The 16,962-nt window shown below is 38.4% G+C and overlaps 6 protein-coding genes and 2 long non-coding RNA genes across 18 annotated transcripts; 4 read left to right on the top strand and 4 right to left on the bottom strand.

The window, feature by feature from the left end:
* Nucleotides 1–300: 300 nt before the first annotated feature.
* On the bottom strand, nucleotides 301–2,676 carry ABCI16 (uncharacterized protein; the record flags this gene model as incomplete). 6 transcript variants are annotated; one of them, NM_001336649.1, is made up of 4 exons in its annotated part: nucleotides 301–1,308; nucleotides 1,502–1,646; nucleotides 1,766–1,894; nucleotides 1,996–2,299. In NM_001336649.1, 3 exons carry the CDS (start codon nucleotides 1,807–1,809, stop codon nucleotides 922–924), a joined length of 576 nt encoding a protein of 191 aa, NP_001325189.1. In that variant the 3' UTR covers nucleotides 301–921. The 6 variants fall into 6 exon arrangements, with proteins under 6 accessions (NP_001325189.1, NP_181267.2, NP_001325188.1 ...); NM_001336652.1 differs by having other exon boundaries at nucleotides 513–1,308; nucleotides 1,766–1,879; nucleotides 1,996–2,130; NM_001202769.1 differs by lacking the exon at nucleotides 1,996–2,299 and adding an exon at nucleotides 2,537–2,676 and having other exon boundaries at nucleotides 644–1,308; nucleotides 1,766–1,840.
* A 200-nt stretch (nucleotides 2,677–2,876) lies between these two features.
* On the bottom strand, nucleotides 2,877–5,192 carry AT2G37310 (Pentatricopeptide repeat (PPR) superfamily protein). Its single transcript, NM_129287.4, has one exon. The coding sequence runs from the start codon at nucleotides 5,150–5,152 to the stop codon at nucleotides 3,179–3,181; it is 1,974 nt and encodes a 657-aa protein (NP_181268.1). The 5' UTR covers nucleotides 5,153–5,192; the 3' UTR covers nucleotides 2,877–3,178.
* Nucleotides 5,193–5,215: 23 nt separating this feature from the next.
* On the top strand, nucleotides 5,216–6,928 carry AT2G37320 (Tetratricopeptide repeat (TPR)-like superfamily protein). The gene has a single exon (NM_129288.3). The coding sequence runs from the start codon at nucleotides 5,300–5,302 to the stop codon at nucleotides 6,800–6,802; it is 1,503 nt and encodes a 500-aa protein (NP_181269.1). The 5' UTR covers nucleotides 5,216–5,299; the 3' UTR covers nucleotides 6,803–6,928.
* Nucleotides 6,929–7,207: 279 nt separating this feature from the next.
* Nucleotides 7,208–8,264, top strand: ALS3 (aluminum sensitive 3). Its single transcript, NM_129289.5, has 3 exons — nucleotides 7,208–7,527; nucleotides 7,611–7,856; nucleotides 7,935–8,264. Exons 1-3 carry the CDS (start codon nucleotides 7,267–7,269, stop codon nucleotides 8,247–8,249), a joined length of 822 nt encoding a protein of 273 aa, NP_181270.1. The 5' UTR covers nucleotides 7,208–7,266; the 3' UTR covers nucleotides 8,250–8,264.
* Nucleotides 8,224–10,777, bottom strand: RS2Z33 (arginine/serine-rich zinc knuckle-containing protein 33; the record flags this gene model as incomplete). 6 transcript variants are annotated; one of them, NM_179949.3, is made up of 7 exons in its annotated part: nucleotides 10,703–10,777; nucleotides 10,302–10,415; nucleotides 9,638–9,677; nucleotides 9,402–9,497; nucleotides 9,109–9,296; nucleotides 8,934–9,029; nucleotides 8,224–8,794 (listed from the first exon to the last, which is right to left on the bottom strand). In NM_179949.3, exons 2-7 carry the CDS (start codon nucleotides 10,406–10,408, stop codon nucleotides 8,449–8,451), a joined length of 873 nt encoding a protein of 290 aa, NP_850280.1. In that variant the 5' UTR covers nucleotides 10,409–10,415; nucleotides 10,703–10,777. The 6 variants fall into 6 exon arrangements, with proteins under 6 accessions (NP_850280.1, NP_973620.1, NP_973619.1 ...); NM_201891.2 differs by having other exon boundaries at nucleotides 9,638–9,895; NM_001336654.1 differs by having other exon boundaries at nucleotides 8,449–8,794; nucleotides 9,638–9,895; nucleotides 10,518–10,777.
* Nucleotides 9,474–10,325, top strand: AT2G08865. Its single transcript, NR_140422.1, has one exon. It is a non-coding gene; the product is annotated as an other RNA (long non-coding RNA).
* A 709-nt stretch (nucleotides 10,778–11,486) lies between the features above and the next one.
* On the bottom strand, nucleotides 11,487–13,997 carry ABCG2 (ABC-2 type transporter family protein). The gene has a single exon (NM_129291.4): nucleotides 11,519–13,997. The coding sequence runs from the start codon at nucleotides 13,897–13,899 to the stop codon at nucleotides 11,632–11,634; it is 2,268 nt and encodes a 755-aa protein (NP_181272.1). The 5' UTR covers nucleotides 13,900–13,997; the 3' UTR covers nucleotides 11,519–11,631.
* On the top strand, nucleotides 11,636–14,158 carry AT2G37362. Its single transcript, NR_140736.1, has one exon. It is a non-coding gene; the product is annotated as an other RNA (long non-coding RNA).
* The last annotated feature ends 2,804 nt before the right edge of the window (nucleotides 14,159–16,962 follow it).

Raw genomic sequence — 16,962 nt, forward strand, 5'->3', positions numbered from 1 at the left:
GTGTATTTTGTTGGATTACTAGTGAAGTTTGTAAGTCCACCTATACATGACGTGGACAATGTAATGCAACTAGAACAAATGAATGGAAAGTAAAGAAAAAGAGATAAAATGATGAAAAATAAACTATTTGAACATAATGTAAAATCCATTTAAAAAAAAAAATTACTTGAAGTCATCAAAAATAGGTTCCTAACGAAATATGATAGCCGAAATAATTTTACTGTTTGTCATTTATTTTAGGAACAACGTTCATTATGTGAATTTGATACGGATGATTAAGGATGATGATAGATGTAATTAGAAGAAATGAATTGAAACAATAAAGAAAAAGAAAAAAAAGAGATTAAGTGATCAAATCCGTAGGGAAAATAGTGTCACTTTAAGAGCTTTGAACTCATTCTCTTTGACCATTGCGAAAGTTTTGAATACTAGGCCGAGTGAGTTTCGACCCGAAATGAAGTAAAGGAAAATAAGGGTCAGGGTCCATCGCTGCAAGTGCAATGAAAAACATACTGCTTCTTCCTTTGTTTGGTCTATATCACTAATTTCCAAGAAAGGTCACTTTCGTTCTTTGATAACAAAAAACACAAGAAGAAAGAGACATACATTATGTCATGTGTGTCGTGTCGTCCTCCCCATCTCTACTAACACTTTGAATTTATTACTACCAAACTCAAATGTGTCCTAAAGCCTAATCAATCCCTTTATTCACATGCCACCTCTCTCTCTCTCCATTGTCCACTGTATCCAAACCCACATTTGATCTTGGCTTCTTTCTTCTTGTTCTTAAACTGGTGATTAACAAAAGTAGTATATACTAATAAAGTAATAGTATTAGTAACTTTATGATCGACCATGAGAAAAGGTTCTGATCAAAGTTGTTTAGGGAATAAAAGATTGATATTCTTGATTCTTGAACTCTTAAGTTGCATCTGAGTACCAAGAAAACTCATTACCAAACTGGGATTCTTCTTTATGACTTGAGGTTGAAGCAACAACACTTGCTTCACCAGAAGAAACATCTTTGAGCTTTGAACTTGAATCAGCTTCTTCCGTGGAGGCAACATTTTCAGTTGCATGGTCAGTTTTTCCTTCATCCACGGCTCCACTATCATGAGTTTCTTCTTCTTCTTCCTTGGAGGCTGAAGTGCAAACCGATGATATGCAAGAAACTTCAGATGAACTTGATCCCTCCGAACTGCGTGACCCTTTAATGAATTCAAGTTTCTTCATCAGAAGCTTTAGTCTCTTCTCTGCTTTTTCCCTCAATCTGATCTCTTCTTTCAGATTACGCTCCAACTCTTCCATCTGTTTCCAAGAGATTAAAGGTTGTCTTTGAGTAAAACAAAAACCAAATCCAGATCAACACTACAACTACTTTGAAACAACACCTTTTTGGTCCAAGAAACGAGAACAGAGTAAGTGATTCTTTCTTGGTTCTTGATCAAACCCTGATATTTTTAAACAAGATTAATGAAAGATAGGATTTAATCAAAGTTACCTTTCTAGTAATAAGCTCTGCTTCTTCTTTTGCAGATCTTGAAACTTGCCTCTCTGCAAGTAATCTTCCTCTTAAACACTCCACAGTTCTCTGACCTTCTTCCTTTTCTTCTTCTTCTTCCATCTTCTTACTTGCAAAATTTGTTCTTAACCAAAAAAAAAGAAAAGAAGACAAATATAATTCCTCAATCTCTATATTAAAGTTCTTAAATCACACATATATATCTATATGAAGAGAGAATGAGAGAGAGAGAGAGAAGCCCACCTGCATTTTGTGTTGTAATTAGAGGGATCAATGGTCATACTCATACTGTTTTTTCTTTCATTCAACCAACCAAAACTAAATTGGTAAAATCTTAAAGTTCAACTTCACAACTAACTGCAAAAGAAGAAACTAAAAAATAACAATAGTAAGACCAATGTGTTGTTAGATCATGTCATTTAATGTTCATTCAATAAGGAACATATCACCATCATACTTTAAAATCAACTTACCACTAAGAAAATTCAAAATATTTCCAACTTCAAATAAAGAAAAACAGATCCAGATTCAAATCCCCTGAGACTTGAGAGAGGAGGGAAATGAACCTAAAACCCCCAAAAAAAATTTGAAGTTGTGAAAATGAAAAACAGAATCTGTCGTGTAGGGACAATAAATAAGTTGATTTGTAAGCAAAACGACAGTGTGGGCTTTGGACTTTTGTTGCCTGCTGCAGCTCCCGTGAGTTGGTAAGTCTCCCACTTCAAAACCTTTTTAAAGATAAAAACTATAATCAATTCACTACTATCTTCAATTTTTACTGCATATTATCTTTACATGACAAATATGCATGTGCACCAAAAGAATCATCCTGATTGTTAATCTCCATTACGTTCTTTGACGTTAATTCCAAAGAAAAAATAATTATTAAAGTCGTTACTGTTTTGTTTCTAGTTTTACAAGTGTCACAAAACTCTTTGTCAAACATATTTACCTCAAAAATAGATTTATTTGCCTTTTAATGAAACTTTTTGTCGGTTGCATTTATATGTGTACTTATTTATCTGTTCTGCTTCTTGTGTTGTGCGGCATTGCACTATTGGTGAATGTGAAATAATCAAAAGAATGTGTTTGTAAATGAACAAAATTAAGGAGATGAGGAAAATCTTGTGACCCTCCATAGATCTAATAACCATTAAGTGATCACGCAGAAAACTTAATGCTCCCAACCTCCCACTATAATTTTACTTTATAATCTTCGGTTTTCTTTTCACTAAATTAGATTAGCAACACGCAAAGAAAAATTGAGTGATTACTGATTAGTGATATTGAGCTTGCGTGTACTTTACTCTCAGACCAAACTTAACTAGAGAAACCACATTAATCAAAATAATGCTTACTTTGTGAACAAAACTAATGAATCATATAAAACTAATATTCTTATTCTTATTAGCAACCCCACCCCTTCAATCATTATCACTTCATTACCCTCAAGTTAAAGCGTTTGCTAGCTGCTTCTATCAACTACTATTCAACGTCATGTTCAATCACATTCACAACAGCAAAAAAAAAGGAAAACAAAATCATATAATTGATACTCTTTGGAAAGCTCCACAAAAAAAAAACAAATCATCCCATAGTAGTAACTCCTTGAGAAGTCCATGGCAAGACAATGCTTAGGAGATGTTTAAGAAACAATCAGTAAGCTTCATCAAGCTCTTGTTTCCTGATATACTCTTTGTCGCTCATTGACTCAACCAAACCCTCTATTATCTCATACATCTCTTTGCTTCTCTCACACGAACTGTCTTTCGCTATGAAACTACGTAATCCTTTCTCAGTTTCGATCCAGCTGGTGCCGGGGATTTTCTTCAATCCGATTCTTTTCATCTTATTCCTTACCATTTCAGCTTCTTCCCATCTCCCTGCTTGAGTGTACAAATTCGCCATGATAGTGTAGTTCCCTGTGTTTTCAGGTTCCATCTCAAACAACCGATCACAAGCGAACCTAGCAATCTCTAAATCGCCAAGAACAGAGGCTCCGTTCAACAATGCACCCCAAACTTTAGCAATTGGATCAATTGGCATCTTAGAAATGAATTCCATTGCATCCGAAAGTTTTCCAGCCCGGCTAAGAACACTTACCATACAAGCATAGTGCTCAACTCCAGGCTCAATGTCATACTTAGTTAACATAGAATCAAATATATGCTGCGCCATGTCTGAATCCCCTGAGTGCGCAAAAGCTGAAAGAACAGCTGTTAGTGTGACATCGTCTGGCTTAGTTCCAAGACACTGCATTTGGTCAAAAAGACTACAAGCAGAATCAGAGTCCCCATGAACAGCATATGCTGTTATAATTGCCGTCCAAGCAATCAAGCTCCTATCTTTACAGTTATCAAAAACTCTTTGAGCTCCTAGCAGAAATCCTAATTTAGCATAGTTATCTATAATGGAAGTGGTGACATATATATTGTTGTCAGCGCCGTTACGGATGGCAAAAGCGTGGATTTCCTTACCCCCTTTCAGATTTGAACTATATGTCAACGAAGGAAGAAGGCTCGAAAGGGTCACCGTGTTTGGCCTCGAGCCACATCTTATCATCTCCCTAAATGAGTTTATAACCTCCTCATGATGGTTATTCTGCATAAGACCCGAAATCATAGCATTCCACGTACTCAGACCAATGCTTTCCATTTCACTAAACAAAGCCATTGCTTCCTTGACAAGACCATGAGCCATATATCCAGAAATTATAGCTCCGTATGTAACCGAATCTTTCTCACTCATCTCATCAAACAATGCTCTTGCATAATCCAAGCTACCACATTTAGCATAAAAACCAATCACAGCATTACACAAGGATAAATCCATCTGAATATGATTTTCAATCATCTTCTTGTGAACTTCCAACCCGAAAATAAGATCGCTTGACTGTCCGCACGCCTGGAAGACGCTTATCACAGTGACTCCATTAGGCTTAAAATCAGAGCAAGCTAACATCGCTTTATACATCTTCTTACAGTCCTCAAAAGACCCACTTTGAGAATACCCTGAAATCATAGAATTCCACGAAACAACATCTCTCTCAGACATTTCATCAAACACTTTCCTCGCAGACTCGATGTTATCACACTTTGTATAGTACGTTATCATCCCATTGCCCACGAAGACATCTGAATCAAATCCACCTCGTATAACAAACCCATGAACTTGTCGAGCCAATGAACCCAACCAGAAATCATCACAGCCTGACAGTGCCTTCAACACACAAGAGATGCTAATAGAATCCGGTCTGGCAGCATCGGAAGAGTAACAAGAGGATCCAATCCAGGACAAGAACAACGAGAAAGCATCGAAATACATCTCACGCGAAGTATAAGCGATGAGAAGTGCGTTGTAAGAGAAGGCATTTCTAACGGTAATTTCGTCGAACACATGGAGTGCTTGGCGGAAACGATCCTGCCTAGTGTAAAAACTGATGAGCTTTGACGCGAGGAAGTTGTCCGGCTTGATGGAGAAGACGACAATACGCGCGTGAAGCTGAAGCACGTGGAGAGGAAGTCGGTGACGGGTGAAGTGCTGGATGAGGTGACCGTACGCACCGCCGTCGACCGCCGCCTTGTTTAGCAAGCCTTGCAAGGCTCGTTGAATTTCGAATCCCAACTTCATTCATATCTAACCAAAAGCTAAACCGGAGAAATAAAACAATATGAATATATAGAGGCAATTTAACGGGCTTATTAATGGGCCTTAAAGCCCATAGTGTCGCTGTATTACAGAACGGAGTTTTGAAATCGATTTGACTTTTTTAGTTTCATGTCTTGTCTGAGAAATTATTATTGTCGAGCTTTCGGTTATAAACAGTCTCGATCTTGCTACAGTCGATCACTGAATCGTGAAATAGCTAACGAGTCATCTGAAGTTGAGAGACGAGCTCGTTCTCTGAGAGTTTTGGATATCATATCTTCGAAATCTGGTGGAGTTTCGAATCGTCAGGACCATTTTGGTTTCGTTCAGGAATTTCGACAAACAGATTCGTGGCGATTCAGAGGTCAGGCAATTTCCGAGGATTTTGATCTCTCAAGAACCAAAAATGGAGTTTCAAGCGTGCTCGAAGAAGTTATGCTGGAGGATTCTTCAAGCTCTGTCAAGCGAGATGGATGGAGTTTCGATGCTTATGGTTTATCATCCGCCGTGAGATCTTGTGGGTTGAATCGAGACTTTAGAACCGGTTCTGGGTTTCATTGTTTAGCGTTGAAAGGTGGGTTTATCTCAGATGTCTACTTAGGAAGTTCTCTGGTCGTTTTGTACAGAGATTCTGGTGAAGTAGAGAATGCATATAAAGTGTTTGAAGAAATGCCTGAGAGGAATGTGGTTTCATGGACGGCTATGATTTCAGGGTTTGCGCAAGAATGGCGAGTTGATATCTGCTTGAAGCTTTATTCAAAGATGAGAAAGTCAACCTCTGATCCGAATGATTACACATTCACGGCTCTCTTGAGCGCTTGCACGGGAAGCGGAGCCCTAGGGCAAGGAAGAAGTGTTCATTGTCAGACACTCCACATGGGATTGAAGTCGTATCTACATATCTCAAACTCTCTCATCTCGATGTACTGCAAATGCGGTGATTTGAAGGATGCTTTTCGTATCTTTGACCAGTTTTCAAACAAAGACGTTGTTTCTTGGAACTCTATGATTGCTGGTTACGCGCAGCACGGCCTTGCAATGCAAGCAATCGAGCTCTTTGAATTAATGATGCCTAAAAGCGGAACAAAGCCAGATGCAATCACATATCTAGGAGTTTTGTCATCGTGTAGACACGCAGGTCTTGTAAAAGAAGGAAGAAAGTTCTTCAATTTGATGGCGGAACACGGCCTGAAACCAGAACTCAACCATTACTCTTGTCTAGTCGATCTTCTCGGGAGATTTGGTCTGTTGCAAGAAGCCCTGGAACTGATCGAGAACATGCCAATGAAACCAAACTCAGTCATATGGGGATCTCTGCTATTCTCTTGCCGTGTTCACGGCGATGTCTGGACCGGAATCAGAGCTGCAGAGGAACGACTAATGCTTGAACCTGATTGCGCAGCCACGCATGTCCAGCTGGCAAATCTTTACGCCAGTGTAGGGTACTGGAAAGAAGCGGCGACAGTGAGGAAGCTGATGAAAGATAAAGGACTGAAGACGAATCCGGGTTGCAGTTGGATCGAGATCAATAACTATGTTTTCATGTTTAAAGCTGAAGATGGTAGCAACTGTAGAATGCTAGAGATTGTTCATGTTCTTCATTGTCTCATTGATCACATGGAGTTCCTCTAATATTCAGGGTTCTCTCTCATTAGTTTTATAGTGCATACCAGATCCAGATCTTTTCTATAATGGATCAAGTTTTGCTTTGAACGTTTTCAACATAACCTCTATTACTAATGAAAAGACTTTAATTTGTATAGTTGAGTAATATAAACACACTAATTTAATAATTAACCAGGTAATGAAATGAATGTAGCTGTATAATGCGGTAAAATGCACCAAGAGTTTCTCTATGACGTAATGTGAAGTTGAGAAACACACGCCATCAAAATTTTCTTTGGTTAATAATTAAAATTTTAAGGTACAAGTTTGCACGATTAATTCAAAATTTACTACACAAGATTCATAATTAAGGAATCGAATATAGGAAAGTGTCCAACTGGTCCTCTCTTATATACCCTTCTCCACTAATACCGCACTCAGAAGACGACGACAAAACAAAAAAGTTGCGAGAGACAGAGAGAAACAGAGACATGGATCTGAAATGGGATGATTTTTTCAACGATTACGAATGGCTGATCGTGTTTCTGAAAGGTATGGTGAAGCCAGCGGCGGCGCTCGTGGTGGTGCTTTTGGCGGTGATTCTTTCATACTCGCAGAACCTATCTTTGGAAGGAGAAATGATATACTCTGTTTCCCGATCGTTTCTTCAACTCTCTGTTATCGGATTTGTTCTTCAGTTCATCTTTAACCAAGAGAACTCAGGCTGGATCATCCTTGCGTATCTCTTCATGGTTAGTTTCAATCAAACTCAGGATCTGCTGCTCTGTTTTTTTTAATTATTCTTTTTATTTGAAATGATTTGGTTTCCGAACAGGTCTCTGTCGCCGGTTACACTGCCGGACAACGTGCGAGGCACGTGCCACGTGGAAAGTACGTGGCCGGATTATCGATCCTTGCCGGGACTTCAATTACAATGTTCTTGCTCGTCCTCCTCAACGTCTTTCCTTTCACTCCGAGGTATATGATCCCAATCGCCGGAATGTTGGTCGGAAATGCCATGACCGTCACCGGAGTTACCATGAAACAGCTTCGAGATGACATCAAAATGCAACTCAACCTGGTAAAAAAAACTATAACCAAACCAAATTCCCGGTTTAATTAGATTTTCCGGTTTATTTGATTTTGTCGTGAACCGTAGGTGGAGACGGCATTGGCACTAGGAGCAACGCCAAGACAAGCGACGTTGCAACAGGTGAAGAGAGCACTAGTGATCTCTCTGTCTCCGGTTTTAGATAGCTGCAAAACCGTTGGATTGATCTCTCTACCAGGCGCAATGACTGGTATGATAATGGGCGGGGCGTCGCCTCTAGAAGCTATTCAGCTTCAGATAGTAGTCATGAACATGATGGTAGGAGCAGCTACGGTTAGTAGCATCACGTCTACTTATCTTTGTTGGCCATCTTTCTTCACTAAAGCTTACCAGTTACAAACTCATGTCTTCTCCTCAGATTGAAACTTTTATAAATCCTTATAACAATCTTCGAAAACTTGTCCAAAAGAAACGCAACAACATTATGTCTCAAATGAAAAAACTCTTGGTAACATGAAACTTAAAAGGTTCTAAAGCAAACACACTTAAAAGAGAAAGGAACAGTCGATCCAATAGTATACATGCTACAATGCCTGCAAGCCGTGGCCATGAGCCATCAAAGTTAAGGAGACTCACTTCCTCTAGGGGAAGTGCGGTTTGGCTCGTAATCATCATCAACAGGGCTCCGGTCCTCTTTCGAACTGTCACCACCGGCTCCTACAACAGGACTGACAACAGAGTTTCTGCCATTGTCTTGGGGGCTACCACCGTCACGGTCAGATCCGACTTCCTTTTGAAGCTTTGGTGATGGTGGTGGGCTCCCGTCTATGATCTTTGGGCTGCCTTCATCATCAAGAACCGGACTACGATCTCTGGCTCTTGGCGATAGAGAGTCATCCATCCGCTTTGGACTGCGTGATCTCTCCTCCACACTCCTCTCTCTTCTTCTCACCGGGGATCGTGATCGGCTGACCATAAGGAAAATAAGAAGTCAATCAGAGAAAGCAGTTACTCGGATTCATGCTTTCAGGTTCATACATAAATCTAATGCATGTAAACACCTAAACATAAACCAAAATTTTGAAGTTTACACGGGCAAATACTAACCTGTAGCTTCGGCTACGGCTAAGACTCCGGCTTGGGCTTCTTCTACGACGAGGAGAACGGGATCTTACAGGTGACCTGGAGTAGCTTCCACTGCGCCTGCCATACAATCCAAGAAAGGGAGATGAGAAAGTGGAAAGAATAACAAAAAATGCACTTCTGAAAGAAATGTTAGTACCTAAGCTTCTTGGGGCTGTTTTTGCAGTTTCTCTCAATGTGTCCTCTCTCTCCACAACGGTAACACTTGTTCTTCCAGTCCCCTGCTGTGCAGTCACGAGCCCAATGACCATCTACACCACAGTTAAAACAGCGACCAGCTCCAGGTGGTGGGCCTCTGCTATCAAAATCCCGAGAACCACGAGGTGCCTATCATACAAACATAATATTGATTTCTAATGAGTTTGGCAAACACATTCAACCATACCTATAAACAAATGATAGAGCCTGAAAATAGAGAGCCAAACAACTCACCCCTCGTGAAAACTCCACAGTGATGCGACTTCCATCAAAGTCTCGTCCGTCCAGGTAATGTCTTGCATCATCAGCATCACGGGGATCACCAAATTCCTGATTTCGAAAATGTGAGGACAAAAGAGACCACATGCATGGTGTGTTTTCCCACATTATACATTGGTTCCGACTAAAAAACGTACTACATGACTTTTTCAAGAAATCGAAAGCTCAGGTTAAAAGGAGATTTTACTTACAACGAAAGCATAATCTCGCTTCATATCCACATCTCGCACTCTGCGGAAGAAATTGTTGGCAGAAAAGTAAGGCCATCATTACTTTAAGGTACTTCTAAACACCATTTTTGAGACTGAGTCTCCATTTCCATCAAAACACATTAAAAAATTCTACAAACAGAATCGCCAAGGCGCCCTGTCCCCTAAACACTTGGCGAGAATTTCCACCAAGTCCACCCACTCATCAAACACCTCCAGGTTAGGCAAAATCCCAGAGACCTTCAATAAGATCATTCAAGTTAAAAACATACACTAATGACTAAACCTAGTTCCACAACTTTCCCTCAAGAACACAAATATCAAAATACAGAACCAAAACTATGCCCCTCGATGCTTAATGACGACTTTCTGCATCTCTCCCTCGCACTAACAATTTTCATAACCAAGATATATAGAAAGGCGCATGAAGACTCTCATTTAACTAACCCCAACACATAGAAATCAATATGTCAAGATAAAGAAGCATTATGCTCCTCGATACTTTTAACTTTCTGCAATTGTTTCCTCGCACAATAGCAATTTACGTACTATATAACTAGAAAAATCACATTGAGACCATCATTTATTCCAATTACCGAGAAATCAAAATACTTCGTCCATAATCATAGATAGAAGAGTCAATTACCTTCCGTATCTGCTAAAAAGACGTTCAAGGTCTCGGGTCCTAGTTCTCGATGATAATCGGCCAACGTAAAGACGAGTGTTCCCATAGCGATCATCATAGCGAGGCATTGTCAAGCTACAAAATCAAAAAAAAGGGACAAAGAAACCACAGATTTTTGAGCATAACCTGTTAGAAACTATAAAACAAGAACGTAACAAAAATTCACTAACTCAAGACCTATAAAAAAGCCCCAAAGAAGACGCCATTTAGTTAATTCAGAGACAAGGAAGCGATAAATCGGAAAGACAGAAGCTAAGGAAACCATCACCGCAGATGCATCGAACCAATATAAAATCGTAATTCCGAGCAGTGAAAGCACTAAATTTCAATATGAATCATCGAATTGAGCAGAGTTTCGATACCTGGGGATTGAAGGAGAGCACTGCGAAACACGGAAGCCCTAATTTCGGAAGGAAAGGGGAAGAACAGCGTAAGGTAGCTAAAGTATGGTTTTCAAGTGTTTATAAATGGGCTTCAGACGCTGACAGAAAAAAACAAAAATGGGCTTCAGACAGAACCGACTAAATCCAACGGTAATAATTTGGTGTTGTGTCCTAAACCAACGGTAAATATCTTTAAAAAGAGATAAGAATCGATGTTGCCATATTCACCATTTTGCAATCTGTTGGGCCTTATATTAATAAGGCCCATTTAATTTGTGTAAATTGTAAAATAAGAATGGTGGTTTACAAATTGCAAGTTTTGTATGTCTCGGTATTCTTCTATGTTGCACACTCTGATCACATTTGCTTAAAGACTAATAGTAATGAGTTATCCAGACTAAACTATATATCTAGTTATGCAAATTCATTATAACAAATTGGATCCTCTAATCTTTAAAAACTTACAACATCTAAAAGTGATCAGATTTGTTATGACATCTATCTATTTATGCATAGTTTATGACATCTATCTTCTACCTTCTAGGATAAATTTTACCGTTTACCAATTCATGTTATAAACTATTCTTTGATGAACAAATCAAAGTCCGCCTATAATCCTATTTTGTTATTAAAGAAATACTAATAGCAATTAGCTTAGATTTTTATTTTCTGTTTTTTTTTTAACATTTAGCATTTTTTTTTCCTAAAGCACTTTCATTTTTTACAGAATAAAAAGAATGAAGATATATAAATATCACCGGTATTTTTCATTTCATAAATTATGACTTTATTATTCTTTAATTAATCGATTAAATATAGCAAGGACATACAATTATATAATTGAAAGAAAAAGGAAACAAAATTACAACAAACCTTTTTTCAAAAAAAAAAAAAGAACAACTGTTTAATCACTTCCGTTTGTTCTTGCTACCAATCAAGAGAGTGAAATAAAACAAAACCCTAAAGAAAAAACCCCAAGCAACAGTAATCCACAAACAATTCCATTTACTAATATCCGTAATCCCTTGCTGTTTCAAAATATCAATCCCCGTCGTCACACAAGTCTCCGCCGTCACATTCGTCCCCAATACACCGCTCATACTCTTCAACAGATTCACTTTCACATCGTTCGGAAACTCCCCCAACGGCGAATTGTCGAATAACTGAACTCCTCTGGCGAAACATCTCGTCGGATTTTGAAATTCGTTCTGCAACACTCCTTCGTAAGGGTATTTCACCAAGGAGATGTAATGGAACCAGAGCCAGTAAACAGGAATTCGATCTCGAGAGATGAAGAATCCGGAGAAGAGGAGGAAGTAAGCGAGGATCGCTACTACGACTGTGAATCCGAGCATTACGTTTGGTATAACGCCGGAGAGGAACGTTACGAAGGAGCTTCCTGCCCAAAATGAGGCTAGGATTGTGAAGTAGAAGAAGAAGAAACCATTGGCGCCTCCGTCGAGACCAACGGCCCAGAATGTTGTGGCGGCGAAGCTTGCGGAGAGGACGATTAAGGCCGGGATTGAGATTATGGATTGAGAGAGGACGTAGGAGGATCTCCGGTAAGCGTTGTAAGCTGTTTCTCTCATGAATATGTAACGTTCTTGTAGAAAGACTGGGATTGCTTCTGCACATGTGTAGAATGTTGTTGACATTGCGAATGCGAAGAATCCTAAACGTTCTTGTGCTCCTTTTGGGGAATTGTCTAGGTTAGTGAACATTGTAGCTAGGATGATTCCGGTGACCATTACAGCTCCTAGTCTCATTCCGAGGAGTTCTGGTTGTCTTCTTGAGTTTAATATAGCACGTTTGCCTATTACTATCATTTCAATCCAGAAAGGATTGGCGAATGTTTGGAATGATGGTGTTAGGTTTGATGAGTTGTTGTTCGTTGCTCCAGAGACGAGTTTCCCTCTTGAGATACTCGCGGTTATCGCTTCTTTGAGAGAAGATACGTTGGTGTTTCTCTTGTTATTGTTGTTGTAGCTTGGTGCTTGCTTTGCTCGCCATTGCTTGTGGAACTCGACAAGTGGCTTGGTTCCTTCTGTAGAATATTCCAGCTCTCGGATGAGATCGAGAGCGAACTCTGTTTTGTTCTCGTTTTCAGGAATTGGGTGCTTGAATTCTGAGAAGAACTGAGGGAGATGTGTTGGTGAGCCGCTGTAGACTGTGTTTCCCTTAGAAAGGAAGATTAACTGATCTAGAAGACCCATGATTCTGTAACTAGGCTGATGGATTGACATGATAACTATGCTGCCACTTTGTGCGATTCTCTGAAGGACTTTGATAACCATGTAGGCGCTTGTAGAGTCGAGCCCTGAGGTTGGCTCATCTAGAAAGAGGATGATTGGGTCATGGATTATGTCGTTTCCAATTGATACCCGTCTCCTTTCTCCTCCAGACACTCCTCTGTGGCCTTCATCACCAATCACGGTTTTTGCAGCGCTCCTTAGGCCTAATTGGTCAATCAGAGCTTGAACCCTTGCTTTCTTCTTCTTCTTGGAGAGTGAACGAGGGAGCCTGAACTCTGCAGAGAACATTAGAGTTTCCTCCACGGTAAGCATCGGGAAGAGAAGGTCGTCTTGCATCACGTAAGCCGATATGACTTTCTGCATGCTTGATTCAAGAACTTCTCCGTTTAAGGTAATGGATCCCCTGAGGCTATCTTTTGCGATCCGGTTGGCTAATGCATCGATCAGTGTTGATTTACCGGACCCACTTGCTCCAAGAACCGCCATCATCTCCCCTTCGCGGGCTTCACCTGAAATACCATTCAATAGTATCTTAGTGTTCACCGAGGAATCATTTCCTGACCTTCTGCAGCAAGCGAGGGGATTAAACTTCTTCTGGATCTTCACGCTGTAGGTCAAGTCAGTGAATGAAAGAACAAACGGGGAAGAAGATATAGAAGAAGCAGGAGCAGAGGCCCATGAATTGAAAGAGGATGCAGCAGAATTGATAGGTGAGGCAATTCCCAGAGCCCGGCTACTTGCACTTTCATCATTCCTTGCATCCTCCACGTTCATAAGATGCTCGGCGAATGTGACAGAGACTCTAGTCGTGTCGCTTGGACGTCCTTGAGGCTCCACGGACATCGGGTTTACATAATACATAGGAAGATCATTGTTGCCATCAACCCGTTTGGCCGGAGATGATTTTCCGAGCAAGCCAGACATTTTCTATGTATTTTTGTCTTAATCTTCTCAGGTTATGTGGGTTATATAGCTCATACCCACAAAGAAGACACGAATAGGATATAGGAGGAATGAGAGAAGAGACTACTATAAAGTAAAGAGATATTTTTTTATTATAAGAATGAAAGAGATACGAAATGGTCAATATAGTAGGTAATCTCTAAGTATCTAACGATAGCTTCTGGGTTTTGTATGTTTTGATGTAATGTACAAACCTAAAAGTAAATGGGTAGGTGAGAGGAAGTTGTACAAAAACCCTTCTCGATTTTTCTTCCTCATTATGTTTATATCTATTTCTTGGGGCTTAAGGTAGTTTGAAAATTCGCTATTTTCTAGAGTTTTAAGTAACTATTTGGGTTTAGTTACACGGGTCTTAAGGGATTGAAATCATTATAGGCGTAATTAGTGTTGCGAATAACGTACGTGCAAAATTAGATTTGACTGTTACTGAGCAGCTAGCTGTCCAAATCGTGCCAAAGCGGCAAACTCGTACCTATCTTATTAAAACTAACGTTACAATATTGTCTTATTTTATTTTATTAGTGTAAAACTGTCGTTATCTTTTTTTGTTGACAAATGAAAACATTTCTTTTCGGAGGAATGAGGATGGTTGATATTTTTTATTGAGAGATACCACAAAATAACATGTTTTGGATACTTAAGTATCTAGCAAGATTGTTTGACCAAAAAAAAAAAAGTATCTAGCAAGATTTTTACAAAAAAAAAGTATATCTAGCAAGAGAAAAAGTCACATTATTCGGATGTAATTCAGTACTTGTCCTCCATAATCAATCGAACAAAAACAAATTGTTCAGAATCAGTCACATACTTGAGGTGGCAAAATATTTAATTAGCAAACGAGTAAGAAGTGGCAAAGTATTATAAAAGGAAAATATTTGAATTAAGCAACAAAAATACAAGTTAAATTTTGATTAAACCAAATATATATCTCTCAAGTATATTACTCACTCATTACTAACTGACTATATCTGAAAAGTTCATAAAATTTTACGTATGCCATTTCGATTTCGATTGAAAACATGAGAGCACAACTTAAATTACGAGAGATTATCAAGAAATAAGTAAGCTTATATGTGGAACATTATCACATAGGTATCCTGAGCAACATGGGCATATAGTAATCTAAATAGTAATTAGAAAGTCACTGGAACATAAATGTGGACACGACTTCAATAGTATGAGTGGGTTACACGAAAACCCAAAATTCTCATTAACGTGAAAAAATAGGCATATAATACCCAAAAGAAATGCATTATATAAGACTAACGTGGAGAAGTAGGCATATAAAACGTTTGGTATGGCTGTTATATCTGTTTTCCAGAACTTTATACTATACGCTTCAATATATAAGACCTAGATGATTCTATTTACCCATTCTTACAAGAGATCACATGATCCACATAAATCTGTATACGTAATACTATTTGTTTGTTTTATGACGCCTGTCCCTTTCAATTTTGTTTAATAGTTAAAATAAATGTTGAACAAATTCTTATATCTATATAAACAAATGTTATCAAAGAGAACCAGTTCTGGCAGCTAATTTGGTCGAACATGATTGAGGGCCTGTTCCTGTTTGCTAGAAAATATAATATAAACTTTCGAATATAACTAACGAAAAATATCCAAGAATATCTGTTTTTCGATGATCTCTTCATTGTCCCTTATTATCGAAATTAGTCGTAGTTAATCTTTGTTTGTAGTCATCAGTGATATAGATTTGATCAAATCATGATCGTTTTGAAATCGTTAGCAATAGTGACAAGTTATAGTGATAACAATATATTGCATCGATTGAATTATGCTATAGCAACTGCAAACCAGTTAACAAAGTATTTTGATGGTCGTTGTTGCTAGCGACCGCAAACAAACAAACAAAAACTATCATATAATTTTGCATATTACCTTTTGAGCATGCGAATATTACCTTTCAAAATCTAAAAACCTTTATGTATTGCTAGATTAGGATGTATATAAGTCAATGCCCAGAAGCTGAAATCACAATTACCGGAAAAAGCAAAACATGTAGCAAACACTTTATAACTTATTCACATAGAGCGCTTGCAAGAGACCATTCTAAGCTAAGTGTTTGTGCTTGAGTCTTAGAAAACTGAATTTCATATCGTCATTGTCACGTACAAGGAACTTACAAGCTATAAGCAAACATTTTTAATTTCTTTCTATGTTATTATATCTTCAATCTTTTAAATGTCTTCTCTCGAAATTTTAGTTTTCAAGTGGTACAACAATACTCTATCATCTAACTTTCCAGTTGCTACCAGTTGACGAACTATGAATTGAGCAAACATATAGCAAGTTAACTAGCATCAGAGACGTCCAAACTATGAATTGCTTAAGGCTGCTACGGCTAGAATTGACCAACACTATTCTATATATATATATATATATTTTGTTGCCTCCAACATCAATCTATGCATACAAAAATATGTTCTGGTAAGACTTATAATTGTTTGCTATAATTTTGACCAGACTTTGTAAGTGTGTTTATTATGATTAAAGAAGACTTGGTAAAAATATAAGTCTGATATGGCTTACGTAATTGTGCTATGATCACGACATACTTACTTAAAAATCTCTATGACTACGACAGACTAACATCAAACCATGCATGGGAGAGTTATAAGTTATAACATTGTTTTACTATTAGTTACACAAAAATAGTCAAATAGCAACATATTTTTCAGCACGGGATATGTGACTATTCGTGAATAACATACAAATATTGGCCGCAAACTACATCTGTGACTGTAACCATGACAACAAAAACCGGCTGGTAAATTTGGCCCATTCAATCACGAACTACAAACTCGTGGCCATGGTCACTATATCATCAATATGTGAATTTTGCTGCAAAAATAATTGAATTCTTTTTTTTCTAACTAAATGTTATTTGAGGAGAAAAAAAAGATTGATGGGCTATTAATTTTATCTATTTTCAAAATTTTATTATATGAGATAACGTTTTATATTGACATCAAATTATGTAAGGAAATTCTATCCTAT

Source organism: Arabidopsis thaliana, chromosome 2 (genome assembly GCF_000001735.4).
Source record: "Arabidopsis thaliana chromosome 2, partial sequence".
Taxonomy (NCBI): Eukaryota; Viridiplantae; Streptophyta; class Magnoliopsida; order Brassicales; family Brassicaceae; genus Arabidopsis; species Arabidopsis thaliana.

Coding starts and splice junctions, on each gene's coding strand:
- ABCG2 (NM_129291.4), bottom strand. CDS start 13,899: ATGTCTGGCTTGCTCGGAAAATCATCTCCGGCCAAACGGGTTGATGGC.
- ALS3 (NM_129289.5), top strand. CDS start 7,267: ATGGATCTGAAATGGGATGATTTTTTCAACGATTACGAATGGCTGATC. Junction 7,528..7,610: donor TCCTTGCGTATCTCTTCATG/GTTAGTTTCAAT, acceptor GTTTCCGAACAG/GTCTCTGTCGCCGGTTACAC. Junction 7,857..7,934: donor TCAAAATGCAACTCAACCTG/GTAAAAAAAACT, acceptor CGTGAACCGTAG/GTGGAGACGGCATTGGCACT.
- AT2G37320 (NM_129288.3), top strand. CDS start 5,300: ATGTCTTGTCTGAGAAATTATTATTGTCGAGCTTTCGGTTATAAACAG.
- AT2G37310 (NM_129287.4), bottom strand. CDS start 5,152: ATGAAGTTGGGATTCGAAATTCAACGAGCCTTGCAAGGCTTGCTAAAC.